Source organism: Sander vitreus, chromosome 24 (genome assembly GCF_031162955.1).
Source record: "Sander vitreus isolate 19-12246 chromosome 24, sanVit1, whole genome shotgun sequence".
NCBI lineage: Eukaryota > Metazoa > Chordata > Actinopteri > Perciformes > Percidae > Sander > Sander vitreus.
In genome coordinates, this window is record NC_135878.1 from 2669727 (window position 1) to 2687020 (window position 17294).

Here is a 17294-nt window from a genome sequence, read left to right on the forward strand (position 1 = left end):
CATTACTCCATTGTCTTGAGTTTGTCATTGTTTCTGGAGGGCAGATGGCTGTCCAGCGAGATATCTGGTTAGTTATCTTTTAAAAACATAGCTTTGCCTATTACAAAAGCTGGGACATGATGTAACACAACTTCACTACATTATAATATTTGTTATTTTAAATTTTATATAAAACAAACTTTAAATCGGGAGTGACGACGTCTTTCTTGCCACGAAGTACCAATAGCAAGGTCCGTTGCCATAGTAACTCCAGAGAGAAGGCGAGACTGCTCTGCTCACGTGACCCAGCAAGATGGCGACCACACAATGCAGAATGGATTTGACTGTGAGTACCCCGTATTATTAGCTAACCGTTAGATTAATAAACCAGTTTACAATTTCATATTGTTGTCTGTGCACTTGTGTGTTGTATTGTATTACAAAGCAAATGTTTTCTTTCCAGTTAAATGTAAAAACAACATATATTAGTTGTGTTTTATCCTCGGTTCAGCCTCCCATGTGAAGTACTGAGTCCGCTAATGTTAGCTCTCTTATAATCTGAGCTCGATCATTTATTGTTCCCCATCTGTTTTCACTTTAGCCAGAGAACCTCACCACAGTCAGTAATTGAATACTTTCAACTTATTTTATTTTTACCTGTTCTCTTTTAGGATTTAAACTGAGTGGCTCCGTTTTGCTGGGAATTTGGATCTGCTGGTTAAATTGTTCATCATAATCATCATCATATCACGGAATCAAGATGGCCCTAAATGTCTTTGGTAAGCAGCATCACGCCTCATATATTCTCCTTTGTGCTTTCACCTGATTATATTAATGATGTGTTTGTGTGTTTGAATTTGTTTGCTTGTTTGTCAATTGTTATGGTCATGTTTCTCTTATGTTTTTAGGTCAAATTGGGAGAGATCACTAGAAATCTTATTCTAGCAACTATTTATTCAAGTACTGCAGGAAAAAAGTACTTGTGTACTTAAATATTGCCATTTTGTGCTACTTTACACTTCTTCACCAATTATGTGAGACATATAAATACATTATTTCTCCACTACATGCATTTCACAATTACAGTTAGTGGTTATTTTGCAGATTAAGGTTTTACATACATATATATGGTCATCTGTTTAAACATTAAAGTGCTGTTGCCACAGTAATGCAGCTGCAATAATAATTAATTACATACTTATACCAATATAAACACTGACAGGACTCCTGCTACATAAGGAATACTTTTATTATACTTGAAATACAGATTGCTGATGATTATTTATCAAAAATCTCATTGTGTAAATATTTTGTGAAAGCACCAATAGTGACACAACAATATCGTTGCGATATCGAGGTATTTGGTCAAAAATATTGTGATATTTGATTTTCTCCATATCGCCCAGCCCTATATACAATCATTGTATTTGTCAAAATATCCGCAGGTTAGTGTTACATGTATTATGTTTGAATATTGACACTTCACACCATGAGCCACAATGAGTCACGGAATAAATGTACACAGCACAGAATTTTAACCCGAAAGGATTTCACGAGTTCAGCCAAACTCCAATGGGGTGCTTGGGGCTGAAAATGATTCTGTTCTTCTTAGTGTATAGTGTTGCAGAGAGTCCAATGTTAATATCAGTGTTGTTTATGGTCTTCAACAGCTGAACAAGCACCAAGGACACACTGCTACAGTTTTGGTATTGATCTACAATTCATTTTAGATGGGTAGGCCTGAGGGGGTGACCGCAAAAGCTTGTCTGGGAGTAGGAAAGATAAACATCACAGTGAGAGCTCCATTACAAGCCACCCTTTCTGCAAAGCAATATACATAAATCTTTCACAGATTTCTGTGCTTCACAGAGTAGAGTTATGTATGAATTCACTTAGTCACCGTTTATGCTCAGTGAGGTTTTTGTTCTTGGAAAAGAACGTCATCCATCAGTGTGATACCTTGAGGTAATTGCACACAAACTAAAGAAAAGTAAAGTAGCTAAAAGCCTTCACGTCATGTCATGCAGTCTTTGTGAGGATCTTTTAGTCATAAAACTGCTTATTTAACTTGTTTATTTGGCAACGGCATTATTGATATTGCAAAATTTCCTTGAGCATGCTGGTGCTTCCATTAAACCAGCATTTGAGCATTTATGATTGTTTACATTAAGGCCCCTGCAAATAGATGCTCTGTTATTTTTATTGCTTTAAAATAAGAAAGATGAAATCAAATGACAGATCTTATCTGGTTTATGGTTCATATCAAAATTGAGACATAGATCAGGCAGATAAAACCAGCGCTGATCATTCTGTTTTGTCCACTTGGGGGCGCTGTAGCAAAGGACATTAAGTAAGACTAACTGTTTAAGACCTTGTTGTACTTTTTCTGTTCTCAGATCATGATGAATACAGGCCACCAGTGTGGAAGTCTTACTGTAAGTATTGATGGGACATTTACTGTGTTATAAACTTTAATTTTAGGATTGTTGTACTCTCCTTCTTTGCCTTGAGTGTTTCTTTTTGCTGAGGATTTGCTGTGGGTGACACAGTGTACCAGCTCCAGCAGGAGGCACCTCACCCACGCAGACTCACCTGCACCTGTGAGGTGAGAACACACTTCCTAATTGTCAACCAGCAAATGTCATGTTTCTTTTTTTAACACAATATTTAGTGGTAAGACTTCATGGTACTACTCTCCAAAAATATCACTTTACTTAGAACATTTAGCAAATAAAGGGTCTATAAAGTTTAAGGAGGTGCCTCTGATTACAGATGTGTTATTGCGGTTAACACATGAAAATGTAGCTTATGACTAAGCCACATTTTCATGTGCAGGAGATTTGAGCTTGAGTTATCATCTAGGTATGCCCTTTCACAGGTGTTTTATTTGAATTAAAGCCAAAGCACCCTAAGGAGGTCAGTTTGCTATCCCATTACCTTGTATCTTCACTTAGGCCTATTCTATATTCTCCAGCATTACACTATGACCAACTGCAGCAATCATTGTATGGATCAAGCCTCAAGCAAGCTGAACATTTTTTAGCGTGTGTGTGTGTGTGTGTGTGTGTGTGTGTGTGTGTGTGTGTGTGTGTGCTAAATGAACAGCTGGTTGCTTCAACGCCGCCCTGGCCCAGTCAGGTAGTCAGTGCTGACCCACTTAAAATCATCAGACAGACGGAGTAGAAGAGTCCCCGTTCCCCCCCGGCTACCAGCAGCTCCATGTTGTGTGTCTGCTGGGAGTTCAGCCATATGTGATTTAATGATGCACCAATAAGCATTTATCTAAATCTGGTACTTTTTAATTTGTGGCATGTCAGGGTGACTAAAATGAGTAGAGACTGTCCTTTACCTGGAAGACCTCAGGTTACATTATTATTATTATTATTAACACTGAAAACGTTAGCTTTATCAAAGCTCTATATACACTGTCCACTACAGGTGCCTAATATAGGATGTTCATAACATTAATAAATTGGGACATCATATTAATAAACATTCAGAAACAGTGTGTGATTCCAAGCTGTGGCGGGTCAACATTTCACTCTGTGACAATTTATTTCGTCATTTCAAAATATACTTGATGCAGAAGAGATTCAGAATGGGTTTTGTTTATTCCTTCCAGCTCAGCACTCTATAATGTGCAGTCAAGGATGTCTATTGAGCATTAGTAATGGGAGTCTGTGCGCTCCATGCATGGCTTACTGACAGACCCTTAGAGCAGTTTTGGTAAGAGAAGGCTAACTTTTACTTTTTCCATCCTTTACATTGTAGGCTTTTAGTGAATGCTGCTGTTCACCATATTGAACTGGCAGGAGTTTGGTTTTTGCTAATAATATACAGTCTACAGTCTATGTACACCTAATTTTATATCTACTCCTGTCAGAATAGGAGATTGTTGACATTATGCACATGCAATGCTACATTTGTACCTGTACCTTAATATATAAGTGTGTATGTCCCTTACTTTCCTCTCTTCCTTTGTTTCATTAACACACACACACACACACACACACACACACACACACACACACGCCTACCTTCTCTATCACAGACACAAAGCATCCAAATTAATATTCAGCGCTCTTTGTTGATTTATTGGCTTCACAGCAGTTTTGTTGAGAGCAACAACAATGTTCAGCTTTTTATCTGACTCGTGCAATATTCTCTGTGCCCACGCTCTCACGAAGAGCACACAGTGGGTACAGTTGTGGTGGCATTTCACACACTATATTGCTGTTGTTTTTTTGTCCTACAGAGCAATAAGACATTATTAGTTTTGTTATACTGCCATGTAAACATTTCCTTTTCTTAATCTTCATTGCGTAGTTGTTTCCTCAAATGGCCTCATTCCGCCCAACAACATGTACCTTTTTAGTGTTTTACAGACTACTTATTTATCTCTTCCCTGCAGGTGGACAACCGACCTAAATACTATGGAAGAGAGTAAGTTGGCCTTGATCAGTACTTTATGTGAGGCACATTCCCTCAATGCATCTCCAACAGTTAGGATGGTTTGGATTACTTGAACTTAAAGTATTTTATTTTTGTGAAATCTTTACCCTGCTTTTCACGTCCAGGTACCATGGGATGATCTCAAGAGAAGAGGCCGACCAGTTGCTGAGTCAGGCCGAAGGCAGCTACCTCATCAGAGAGAGTCAGAGACAGCCGGGCACCTACACACTGGCTCTAAGGTAATGCTTGTGTCTTATGCGTTTATCTAATTTAGTGCGATGCAGACAATCAAGAACAAATGTGAGCTCAGTGGTGCCAATGCATATGTGTAGGCTTTATTACTGGAGCAGGGATTCCAGTGTGTTTATTAGAAAATGAACCACCACAACTCGTAAAACGGTAAACTCAGATCAGAGTCTGGAAAATCTTGAAAGTCAAAATCTGGAGAACAACACCTGTTTCTGATTAGAAGCCAGTCGTAAACTCTTTATCAAACGGAATTGGCCTCATGATAAATTATCAACAGTTTCCCTTGTGTGATTTAAGCTCAGACCAATTTTTTGTTTTTTAAGACATGAATATTTCTCGGTCCATGGAGCAACGAGCAAAGATGTTTAATTTTATTTTACAAGTCCTTGGAAAGTAAGCCAAAAGATATAACTAAATATATTTTTGCCTTTACTGTGTGTGTTCTGCTTCTCCACTTCTTGTGAATCCCCTGAGATCTTATTAGGAACTGTTTTTTCTCGTTTGTCTATGTCTGCACATATTTGTGTGACAAGGCAATAAAAAAAAGAGGAGGCGCTGTGCTGTGTGAACGTTGAGCGTGTCTGATCGTGTGTTCATGCCACAGGTGCTGTGAGGAGTCAGGGTTTAAAGGCAGCCTTTGGAGTTGTAAGCTGCTCAGACTGAGGTGCTTATCTCTAAACTCACATGGCTCCACACACCTTTCCTCATGGGAAGAGGTCAAAGTGTGAGGGAGGGAAAGTTTGTGGAAGCTGTCTGAGGTATCGCCGTATCTCTATTATTCACACAATGTTTTGGGCATCAGGCCTTCTTCAAATCAAAAGTTGTCAGAATAAATGGATATATGCATATGGAGCCAGAGTGTGCAACACTTTTTCTTATTTTCAAGTCTACCTCCAGTGATGATCAGCACCTGGCTACAACCCTTGGTGTGCATTACTTTTCTATATTATATAGAAGTTTTAAATGCCTGAATAGTTTGTAAGCATGTCAGTAGCCAGTTGTGCTTGAATGTGAGCTATCATTTTCTCAGATTTAGGTGTCATACTTTCAAATGAGTGCATGGCATAATTTGAATTTGGTTTTGGGTCAGTTTGCTCTATTCATAGCCATGTCATTCTTCCACCTGCACACGTTCCTCTCTCTTTTACTGCCTCTACTATCCCTGTGGTTATAATTACCTTCCATAAATACCCATCATAAACTAGTGTCCCACTCTGGGTCAGCAGAAAGGGAAAGGTTGGATTTTTGGGTTAATGATCTAACGGAGCCGTTTTATCTCACGGTGGTTTCATTGGGATCCACCGTAGAGCAGATAATGTGTTGGCCCAGTTCAGAGTCTGTCTATCACAGAGTTTGTGCCACTTTTTGACTCTGTATTATCTTAGTAAAAGGCTGCAGTATTTTTGTGCGTTAAGAGAGAACATGAGTAGAGGTTGTTTATGATGAAGCCTCTTTTTTTCTTCTTTTGTTGTATTTTTGCTTTGGAGCTACCTTCCTTTATTCCTTTTTGTCACGCCATTTAAAGCAAAAAGCCAGCCAAATTTGTCATTTTTTCATATATTGATTTGGTTCCAATCTTGTCATTTTGATCAAATGTTATATTAAAAATAAATATAACTAAGATTCTAAGCATTAACCCAGATGCCTACTTGACTTCAACTTTAAGAACCCAGTCTGCTTCTTGACAATCTTGAAGCTTAAGCGTCTTCTTCCGTTCCATCCAGGTTTGGGAACCAGACAAGAAACTTCCGTCTCTACCATGATGGGAAGCACTTTGTTGGAGAGAAGAGGTTCGAGTCCATCCACGACCTGGTCACAGACGGCCTCATCACACTCTACATTGAGACAAAGGTGTGTCCATGCGTCGCTCACTCTTTCCTTTTTAAACATACTCTACTATTAAAAACACATGACTTTCTGCGATGGCTCTGAGAACAGTGCTGCACAGTTGGACCCATTAATCTGGGCTGTAATCACTGAATGTAAATGCTGATTATGGATGATTACAAAATGGAAGCATTTAAAGCTTTCAGCTTATGTTTGCCAGACGTTCATCTCGACTCACAAATGACGACCCTTTGATCACCGCTTGTTTACTCGATCATCTGAGTCCCTGGTTTCCTTCAAAATAATCCCTGGAAAAAGAAGGAACATCGGCACGTTCTTGAGCTCACTCCCCATTAAGTGTTTATTTGTTGTACTAAGGGGAACATAGCGGTGCTATTAAATTAAGAATATTATTGCAAGACTGAATCCAAGTACAGTTGGTTTCACAGGCAGGAAAAATAATCATTTATACTGTTAGGGCACCCTGAAACATTGCTATTGATATGAACGTGCGGCTGTCGTGTTAACAGTAACCTTCTCTTCTGTCAGGCAGCGGAGTACATTGCTAAGATGACCATAAACCCCATCTATGAACATGTGGGCTACACCACCTTGAATCAGGAGCCCACCCTGAAAAAACACCTGCCACAAAGTCCCGAGGCCCCAGATGGACCCGCACCGGCCAAAGACGAGCGTAACGCTGAGGAGAGGGTGAGGATGAACACACATGCATGAATGTTGACGCGGGCAGAGTGTCCACTACACTAGATGACGGCATTTTGGCAAGGGGTCATTCTCAGGAAGTATCTTCAGCTAAATAGTGAAACAGCTGAGCTTTTCGAGGCTGCTTAATAATAATATCCTCAACATTCATTACTCTTTGCAAGAAATATGGATATAGAAACTGTGTAGGAACCTAGGCCAACAGCATCCTCCAATTAACATATGTTTCTGGCACACTGACCTGAAGGCTTCTGGGTTTTTGAGGGGTTGGTTTTAATAAGAAATTGAGTTGTGTTGGCCCAGAGTATTGGCTTACAGACCAAAGAATATCCCCTTTAGGAAACTACAGTCTGAAACTAGGCGTAAAAATAACCATTATTACACAAATTGAATCTCTTTGGCTGGGTGTTTTGCAAATTGTCTTTGCATGTTGTAGAAGACAAATTAATGGTGATAAAACGGTGAGATCAGTATGAGTAGAGACATTGACAGTAAAAAAGAATGTGTAGGAACCCTAAGGTTTTTAGGACGGATCAATGATTGATTGAGACTACACTTGCATCTTTAAATGTATGCGCCTGAATCCAGAAGACACAAGTACGGAATGTTCTGAGTTTGTGTTTCAGTTCAGCAGAGCAAGGATCAGTCATTTGCAAGTGGGAGATGAGTGGATTTACGCTGTAGGCCGTATGCAAAATCATAAAGCAGTAAATGTTAGCATATACACCATCATAATATTTCCAGAATGTTGTAAAAAGTATAAAGCAACGATAGATAAATGTTCAGGGTAAAGGTAGGGAAAGTTGATGTGTGTTCAGTACTAAGATGGAAGGATGAGAGTTGAGAAACATGGTGAAAGAAGAAGAAGAAGGAGAAGAAGAAGAAGAAGAAGAAGGAGGAGAAGAAGGAGAAGGAGGAGGAGGAGGAGGAGGAGGAGGAGGAGGATGGATGCAGAGGAGCGATGGCCTCAAGCCAAAGGCTCTGCAGCAAAATTACATAACAGTAGTTTGCCTGCAGAAAGCTGCTGTCTCCCAGAAGCTGCCTACTAAGTATTCAGGAATCGGGTTTGTTGTTGGCTCATTAGTTTCCATTCAGCTGTGAGATAATGGCTTTCCGTGATTAGTTTTCAACCCAGAGGACAGACAGGAAAGTTTTGGTGGAGCTTTTTCAGAGTTTGAAAACAGAAGTTTGGAGATGAGAGGTTTACTTTGCGATGTAGGAGCTAACTCATATGCTAATCACTAAGCAACATTTAATGTAACTTTCTGTTCTGCAGCTGCAGTTTGTGCAGGTGGGTGCATGAAAATGTGGCAGGAGATTCAGACACACACACACACGCACACACACACACACACACACACACGTACACACGTTAACACAAGTGTAACTCAGTCCAGTTAAAATGGAAAACACAAAACACACACCAACAAGCTCATAACAAAATAGGTGTAGTGCATGCAATGTGTTTATCTGCCACACCAGCACTGAGGCCTTGTGTGACTTGCAGTGCATGACCACCTAGACTGCACCTCATACATCACTGTCTGTGTGTGTGTGTGTCTGTGTGTGTCTGTGTGTGTGTGTGTGTGTGTGTGTGTGTGTGTGTGTGTGTGTGTGTGTGTGTGTGTGTGTGTGTGTAATGGGGGAGGTCCTGTGTACGTGTGTGCTTTCATAATTGGGTGGATTTGCAGACAAAGCATTATGGCTGTGACATTGAGACCAGAGGTGGCTCTCTGTAGGGAAGACGAAACACACAAGAAATACATATTTCATGCAGCGAATCAGCTTTTATCATAGGTTAAATGCTGTTTTTTATGTTCCCTGTGGGTTTGATATAGATGTGGTTCTGGTGATGACTTTTGAAATTAAAATTTTGAAGGCCTTGTTGTGAGAGTGAGTTCACTGGACGGTGACAGGAAGTATTTTTGTGAGAGGAGAAGGCAGTAACCAGATTTGAATACCTTTTTATCTGGCAGAAAATACAGAAAAATATGCATATTAGGAGCTTAAAGGGCCAAAGATAAATATATGAGTTTGTTAAGCATAACCAGCTTTTTTCCTTTTTTTTCTTTTTCAGTTGTTTTTTGATTATGTCTATATTCGGGGTGCTCTTTTGTTATTCCCCCCGCCATCCCCACACAATGAAAACGGTCATTAAATATCCATGACCAGTCATACATATTCACTGTGGTGTGTATATAAGCTGAGGATTAGTGATTTGAAGGTGCGGTTGCTTGTGATAATGGCATTCTCTGTTAAAAGAAAATCCGACTTAATTCAAATTCCTTTTTTTATTATAACGTTTGTCACGACTTTTCCACAAAATACCATTTGCAGTAACTTGTATGAAATGAAAAATATCTAAAATAAGATCAAAACACATAGCTTGAAGCTTGTAGATCTATCTCACACCAACAGGATTTAATACAGTCCCACCTCTTGCTTGTTGACAGTTTTGCTCAGCCCGAAAATGTCAAAAAGTCCAAGCATCCACCCACCAGAGGCGCCACTTAGCGAGAAATCTCTAAAGTTCCCTTCTTAAGTGACAATTTGGCCTTAAACTGTTGTTATATAATGTCACTTGTATGTTTTAAGATAATGGAGGACCAGGGCCATCTAAGGACATGGGATTGTGTATATTCTGTCGAGCATATATCAAGCAAGAAACACTAACATAAAGCAGCCGATAGCGGTTGCTGTTGTTCACAGTGGACAAGAGAAATCGGGAAACATCGGAGCAAAAACAAATCGATGTTGTCGGTAAAATGACAAAAAAGGGAGGGAAACAAAAATTGTGAACAAATGAATCAAGTAATAGCTTTTTTATCAGCTCGTTCTTTTTCTCTCTCTCTTTCTCCTACTCTCCCGGGACATAGAGGTGGCAGAAATTGGTGACGAACAACAACAATCTCTGTATTCTGATTGGCTTATTCTCCTCTCTATGTGACCTGTAAAATTCATCCATTGCTGCAGCGTAGCTCAGCCTCCCCCTCCTCTTCTTTCTCTCTCTCTCCGCCTTTATCACCCCCCTCCTCCACTATTTCTGCCTGGTGAGTGTGTGGAGGGAAAGAGGATTAACATACACACACACACACACCGAGCCATGTGGGCTGAAGCGCTCACCTACACGAGACTGAGAGACAGGAATGCACATTCTGCAGCATCAGTCCGGTTTGAAGGATTTTGGGAACGCGTCTCAAGACGATTTATTGAATCATATTAAGGGAACTTTCTTTCACAATTTATTTATTTTCTGTTTTTTATTGGCTGGCTGGCTTTTGTTGTTTTGTTTTTTTTGTTATGAACTGGAATTGCACCATGCAGCCCCATCACTATGCAGAGCTAATCTGATTGGCTGATCTTTGTGATACTAAGACGGCAGGATTGGTCCTGTGTTGGGATGTTGTTGTCGGCTAAAGCTTTGAAATGATTTGAGAGTGTAGTTGTTGTACTTATTCCTGTTTTTATTCATTATTCTGGCCATTTTGTTGTCATTTTAACACACTCTTTATTAGTGTTTCCTTTTTGGGGGTTCATATTCAGTCTGATTGTTTGACTGTATTTATTAATGGGATTTTGGTCACAGAGCCAGCGTTTGATTTTAACCTCCAGTGTGAGTTGAATTCACACCAAAACTACAGATCCCACAATGCCGAGCCGAGAGTCATATGTCGTTAAAAGAGGTAAAAAGCAATCCTGCAGGCGAGTCGAGAAGGAAACGGGTCAGAAGGGCTCTTTGTTTACAGCAGCTCTCGGTTTGAATGTAAGCGCTGGTTCAATTCCCTCCCTGCCAGTCTCCGACACCAGCTCGGACCCAAGCACAGGCTCTGGGACCCGTCACAAGCGGGCACCAGCCCCCTCCAAACCCACCTCCCCTGCTTCCACCTTCTGGCAACCAATCAGATCTTTTGCCCTTTCGCAGCTCACGTCGCTGGTGCGGCGGGCCACCCTGAGGGAGAGCGACTTGGCACCCAAGTACGAGAAGGTCCACAACTTCAAGGTGAGCTTCTCCTTTGCTCCTCCACCCTGTCCTGTTTATGTGTGTGTGTGCTGAATGATGCCAGAATCGCTGATTTAGCTCATGGGGTCTTATTCAAATTCACCTCAGAGAGCGCAGAGCGCATTAGGATACACACATAGAGAAACACACATGTGTGCATTTACATTTCAGGGTTTTGAGCCTTTGTTTAGTGCTTTAGATTCACAGATTTCCATTTTATAAGTAGCCATTAGTGAGCAGCACAAAGGTCAGAGCCACAGTGTGCTGAGCTCAAGGGGAATGTGGACACACACACACACACACACACAAAGAGCACTGTAATGTGATGGAGGTTATTAGCATTTCATTATAGTGATGAGAGCCAATTTATGCAAAAAAAAAATAAGCAGATCAAAATTCTGTTCTCACTGTAATTTTTCTATAAATGCACTTTCAGCACTCCTATTGTGTCTCCATCATTTTCTTGTCCGTGTCTGTAATAAAGATTGGTCACATGAATATTTTTCTCACCTTGTTCACGTTGTAGACTTATATAATATATAATATAATAATATATATATAATTTTAGCACATTTATCTGGGTTTTTCTATTTATTATTTTGCCTGACCATATCTGTTTTCACTTTGATATTTGTTGAGAATTCTGTGATAAATTTACGTTTGAAAATATTCAAATTTCCCCTTTCCTCTGTCTGTTTAACCAGGTTCATACATTCAGAGGCCCCCACTGGTGTGAGTACTGTGCCAACTTCATGTGGGGTCTCATCGCCCAGGGAGTCAAGTGTGCAGGTAACACACACACACACACACACACACACACACATATAGACACAACACAACATAAACACATCCTTTGTCACACACATCAGTCTATAATGCGCTTTTCTTTCAATCCAAAAAAAGATTCAATTTCTGCTCCTCTTTGCCTCCTACACTGTGTTCGACATGTTGCGCCTCCTCTCTCTTAAATCGTGACTCAAAACTGGGACAGCAGGCTTAAAGTTAGTCACTTTTGTTGTTGACTCATCTGCTGTGTGTATCGTGGATTTTAAATGTTAAAAGATCCAATTTGGTGCCAAAGAACACCCTGTCTGTGTGATGAACTGTTCCTCTGCAACGCCTACGTTTAAATGCACCTTTCTAGTTGTAATGCTTTAAGTGTCAGACAAAATTACATTATACTGATATTGCTGTTGGGTCTTCAAAGTGGTGTGAAGATCTGAAAGCAGGGTAACGGAGCACAGGCACACTTTTAATGTAATAAACAGCCACACAGGATGTTAGAGAGCCGTTTTCAGGTCAAGAGTGGAAATACAGTAATGTAAAACTATTCACTTTTATACTCTGTCTTTCTCTGTCAGACTGTGGGTTGAATGTCCATAAGCAGTGCTCCAAAGTCGTGCCGAACGACTGCCAGCCGGACCTGCGGCACGTCAAGAAGGTGTACAGCTGCGACCTGACCACGCTGGTCAAAGCCCACAACACCAAGAGGCCCATGGTGGTCGACATGTGCATACAGGAAATCGAGGCGAGAGGTAAAGCATTGTGCTTGCTTTAAAATGTAAGAGAGAGAAAGAGAGAACACCCAGGAGGCCACCGTGTGTATGCAAAACGTGTGTGTCAATGGTATAAAGCTGTACGCAAGCAGAATAAATCCCACATGTGAGAGTGGGAGTGCTACAATTCTCCCCCCATGGGATCTGAGTAATCATAGGGGAGCTGCCACAACCAGGATTTTATTGACTACAATTCAAGACCTGAGTAAAACTAATATGCAAAATCAATAAAGACACCTGACTTGAAGTGATTGAACTTGACAGGAGCAGGAGAGCAATTCACTTCCCATCCCCCGCTCTGTCTCTGTTGTAGTCTCTCATCAATCTTCACTGCCATCCGTCTCTCTTCGTTCATATCTCGTCAATGTGTGTGTTTTACTCCTATTTCTGTATCTCCTTCAGTTTAATGAATTTAAGCTGTTCCATTGGAACAACCAGAGAGAAACCATTGTCACAAACACATTGCTGTATATCAGCATTCATCAGCCGCTGACATCTACAGAATAATCAGCCCATTTGAGTAATCTGCAGTACTGTAGTAAAGAAATTAAGGCTGCAAACAGCCATTATTTTCATTATTGATTATTCTGCCCATTGTTTTTCTCCATCAGTTGATTAATCGTTTAGTCTAAATGTGTAATAAAATAGTAAGAAATGCTTGTCGCCTGTCTTTAAACGTCTACTTTTGTCAAAGCAGCAGTCCAAAACCCAAAGATATTCAATTCATTATCATAGAAGATAAAGAAAATCAGCCATCAGCAATCCTTTGAGAAGCCAGAACCGGTGAATTCTGGCATTTTTCGATTGAAATATGTTTAAGCACAACAATTTCAGTTCACTTAATTTATCAAATTCAACTGTCGTCGTCCGTCTCAGGTCTCCAGTCAGAGGGTTTGTACAGAATATCGGGCTTCAGTGAGCTGATTGAAGATGTCAAGCTGGCCTTTGACAGAGGTGAGTGTCCTGTTTCTTCTCAAAGAATGTTCCTTTTAGGATCAGTGAAATATCAATACAATTCTGGAGGCGAATATTCCATAATCTTGGGGCTTCTTTCTCTCACTGACTCGTGTTTTTTTTGGATGGTTTGTTTGGACGATGTATCGACTGATTTGTTTCACAGATGGAGAGAAGGCGGACATTTCCTCAAACGCTTACGAGGACCTCAACATTATCACTGGAGCCCTGAAGCTCTACTTCAGAGAGCTGCCTATTCCCCTCATCACATATGATGCCTACCCACGCTTCATAGAAACAGGAAGTAGGTCTTTACGCTTTATGTACATTATTACATAACATGGAAGAATGAATGGAAGGGCAGTTTGGAAGCCAAGCTGAGCTTTTGTTGGCACTAGGCAACACGGACAAGGTGTCCGGCAAATGCTACAAATCAGAAAAAGATGTACTATGTGAAATGTATTTTCATTACTCTTGTCATTATATGATCCTTATGTGTTTTGCATTGGATAGGCTATGTTTAGAGCTCCTTTAATCTGTGTTCATTTTGTGTGTTGCAGAGATTGCAGACCCAGAAAAACGTCTGGAGTCTCTCCACGAGGCCTTGAAGCTGCTGCCGCCAGCTCACTGCGAGACGCTGCGATACCTCATGGCTCACCTCAAGAGGTCTGAACACACAAGTCCTGGTTTCACTCCATCGTATACCTTTAGTTGTGGTAGCGAAGTCGTTTTCAATTCAGCTTAGTGACGGGGGTTTAATCACTCGACCTAGATTTATTTCTAGTTTTGCGGTCAGCTTTGCCTTCCTTTTACACATACTTTCCGTCCTCTCTCCTTCCAGAGTGACCGAGTACGAGAAGGAAAACCTCATGTCCAGCGAGAACCTGGGTATCGTCTTCGGCCCGACACTGATGAGGGCCCCCGGGCTGGACGCCATGACGGCGCTCAACGACATCCGATACCAGAGACTCGTGGTGGAATCGCTCATTACCAACGAAGACGTGTTGTTCTGAGAGGAGAGGAGGGAAACGATTCTACCAACGAGGAGAGGAAGGACAGACAGATTGGGAAGCTCTCCTGTGAAAAGAAGTTGACTTATTGCAAGAAAATGAAGAAGGAACACGCAAGATACCTGGAAGTTGTGTCTTGATAGAGAGGACAACAAGGAGTGTTTTTGTAAGGAGTGGATGGAGGGAAGAATGAAGGAAGTGACTATTTGCAGTGAAAGAATTGATTAAAAAACATGGTGGAGAAGAAGTAGATGGAAGGATGCAGTGTTTCCCTACATTTTAAATGCAAAACTCAATCAACAGACTAGAAGCTTCCACAGAAGATCAAAAATGTTTAATGGTGTACAAAAATTGCCCAGCCTTACTTGATAGAATAAAAAGAGAAATAGGTTCTCTATCCTAAGGAGAAATGAATATTAGCATTGCAACAACATGACATTATCTCTGTAGGGAAAACACTGTGCGATCCATCTTTTTGTTAAAATCTTTCTTAAATGGATGCCTTGACAGTTGTTAGTTTTCTTCACCAGACTTATTTTAAAAATCAGCTACATTACAAAAGCTTTTCTTAGCATTGTTTGCATTAAGACACATAAACTGAATGAGCCACAAGCTTCTAAACAAGTGTCAGAGTGATTTCAGTGAAAAATGCAGTAATGCTCCTTTCTAATCAGCGTTTCCCTCCAACTCTGGTGGTAAGAGATTAGTTAGTTTGCTTTGTGTCCCATAGTGTCAAGATATAATCCTCCTCAAGAGAAGAAGAAGCACTGACTTCATAACAGTAGACAGCTGAATGAATGAATGAATGAATGAACGATTGGAAAAATGGAACCACTCACCCATAACGCTAACTCATTTCTCTGAATGGAGCTTAAGTGACTTGGACCTACTGTGTTTTTATTCCTCTTTTCAACCTCTTTACTTTACAGCTCCCTCTTCTGTTCCATTGACTGAAGTGTAATTGTAGTGTCATTTTACACTAAGTAGTTTTTAGTTGCTTGCATAGAAAAAACAATGCAGACTTACTCTCGTTTGTGTCATATTATAAGCTTTTGTTGCTGTATAATTACATAACAACTGATGGAGCATTACATTAAATGGTTTAACTTTTTTTTTTTTTCTCACTGTCCCTGAACCAATCTTGTGTTCTCTCACTTCTCCACCTGCCTGCTTCGCCTCTGAAGGTGAAAAATTACACTTTTTAAATAGAACGTTCAAAAGGAAGCTTTGGAAACTTTTCTGCAGCAGGCACACATACATTTTCCTCCGCATATTAAGTATTTTCTAGTTCTTAAAATTGGCTTATTGTCTCCACCCAACACTAATTCATTGGCAGATGGTGAAGAGAGGAACACATCATACCTGACTTGAAACATAAAAGTGTTAAACAGTGCTTTATGTTGTTTTTGCTTTGGTTTGTCATTTGTATAAAGCAGTATTGTAATTAAGTAGTGTTAACAAACACATTTTGTGCTCAAAATACTAATTGAAATTCTTGATTGCTTTCCCGGATACAATTCAACAGATTGAAATAATGATTTAAAGGCTGACTTTATTGGCCTGAGTGGGATAATTTAGACACTTCAGTACCGAGATGGGTTTTGAGCGCCACCACGTTATGTGAAATTTTAATATTCCCAAATTTTAAGCAAGGAAGCTCAATAAAGCAAAAACTCATAATGTTAATTACTCTGTATCCGTGTTGACAATTAAAGTGCTATTGGCACTTCCTTCTCTCAATGTGCTAGTTGACAATGAGGCCAAATTGTGAGAAATAATATTGCTTACACATACAGTAAGTACAGCCAGTTTGATTTTCTTTTCTTTTTAGGTCAAAAATAGATTAGACCTAAATACAAGTTCTTGTAATCAAATGGCATACATTTGACTGAGTTTCTCAGTTTTCTGTGCTCTGATGTGATGAAAGCAGTATTAATTGTGGGATGATGTTGCTGATCTGTAATATGAAGAAGTGTATTTGCCATGTTTTTGTATTTTTTTAACATAGTGCCATTTGAAAAGGGTAGAGGTGTTAAGTGGATGCCTTCTGCATGTTACCCCCATCTCAACTAACACACTAACCCCCTTTTTCATTCATTTCTACCCCCATTTCTGTCGGGGGTCATTGATTTCCTATTCCTAGTGCGCTTCATTTGCAGGACAGTGACGACCCACCAGACGCCAAGACCCAATTCACTGTTATTCACAAGAGTTAGGGCTGTAAAAAAAAAAATCAAGCGCACCGATCCATTGCTGGGTGCAAAATGGATGTAACATAAAAGTAACATCAGCATTTTTTTCTAACAAATCTTGATTTTAGTTTTTCATGTGTTCTTTATTTTAACTGTTTTGTTGACTTTATGTTGTACTAACTACCATCAGCCTAACCCGATGATAACATGTGAGCCTTCAGTGATCTGTGACACTTGATTTTGTTTTTATTTTTTGCAACATGAAATGTCAGTTTTTTTTATTGTCATTGCTGTAAAGTATTTCTATATTGTTTATGCATGGTGAAATTAAATTATTAAATATGGCTCTCAG

At 40.0% G+C, this 17294-nt stretch overlaps 1 protein-coding gene across 1 annotated transcript; it reads left to right on the forward strand.

Moving 5' to 3' along the window:
- Window positions 1–243: 243 nt before the first annotated feature.
- LOC144512960 (N-chimaerin) lies at window positions 244–17293 on the forward strand. Its single transcript, XM_078243984.1, has 15 exons — window positions 244–325; window positions 651–758; window positions 2376–2414; window positions 2529–2584; window positions 4391–4422; window positions 4557–4670; window positions 6405–6531; window positions 7057–7218; window positions 11153–11230; window positions 11935–12019; window positions 12592–12765; window positions 13663–13740; window positions 13907–14044; window positions 14301–14406; window positions 14582–17293. Exons 2-15 carry the CDS (start codon window positions 740–742, stop codon window positions 14751–14753), a joined length of 1380 nt encoding a protein of 459 aa, XP_078100110.1. The 5' UTR covers window positions 244–325; window positions 651–739; the 3' UTR covers window positions 14754–17293.
- Window position 17294: the final 1 nt, after the last annotated feature.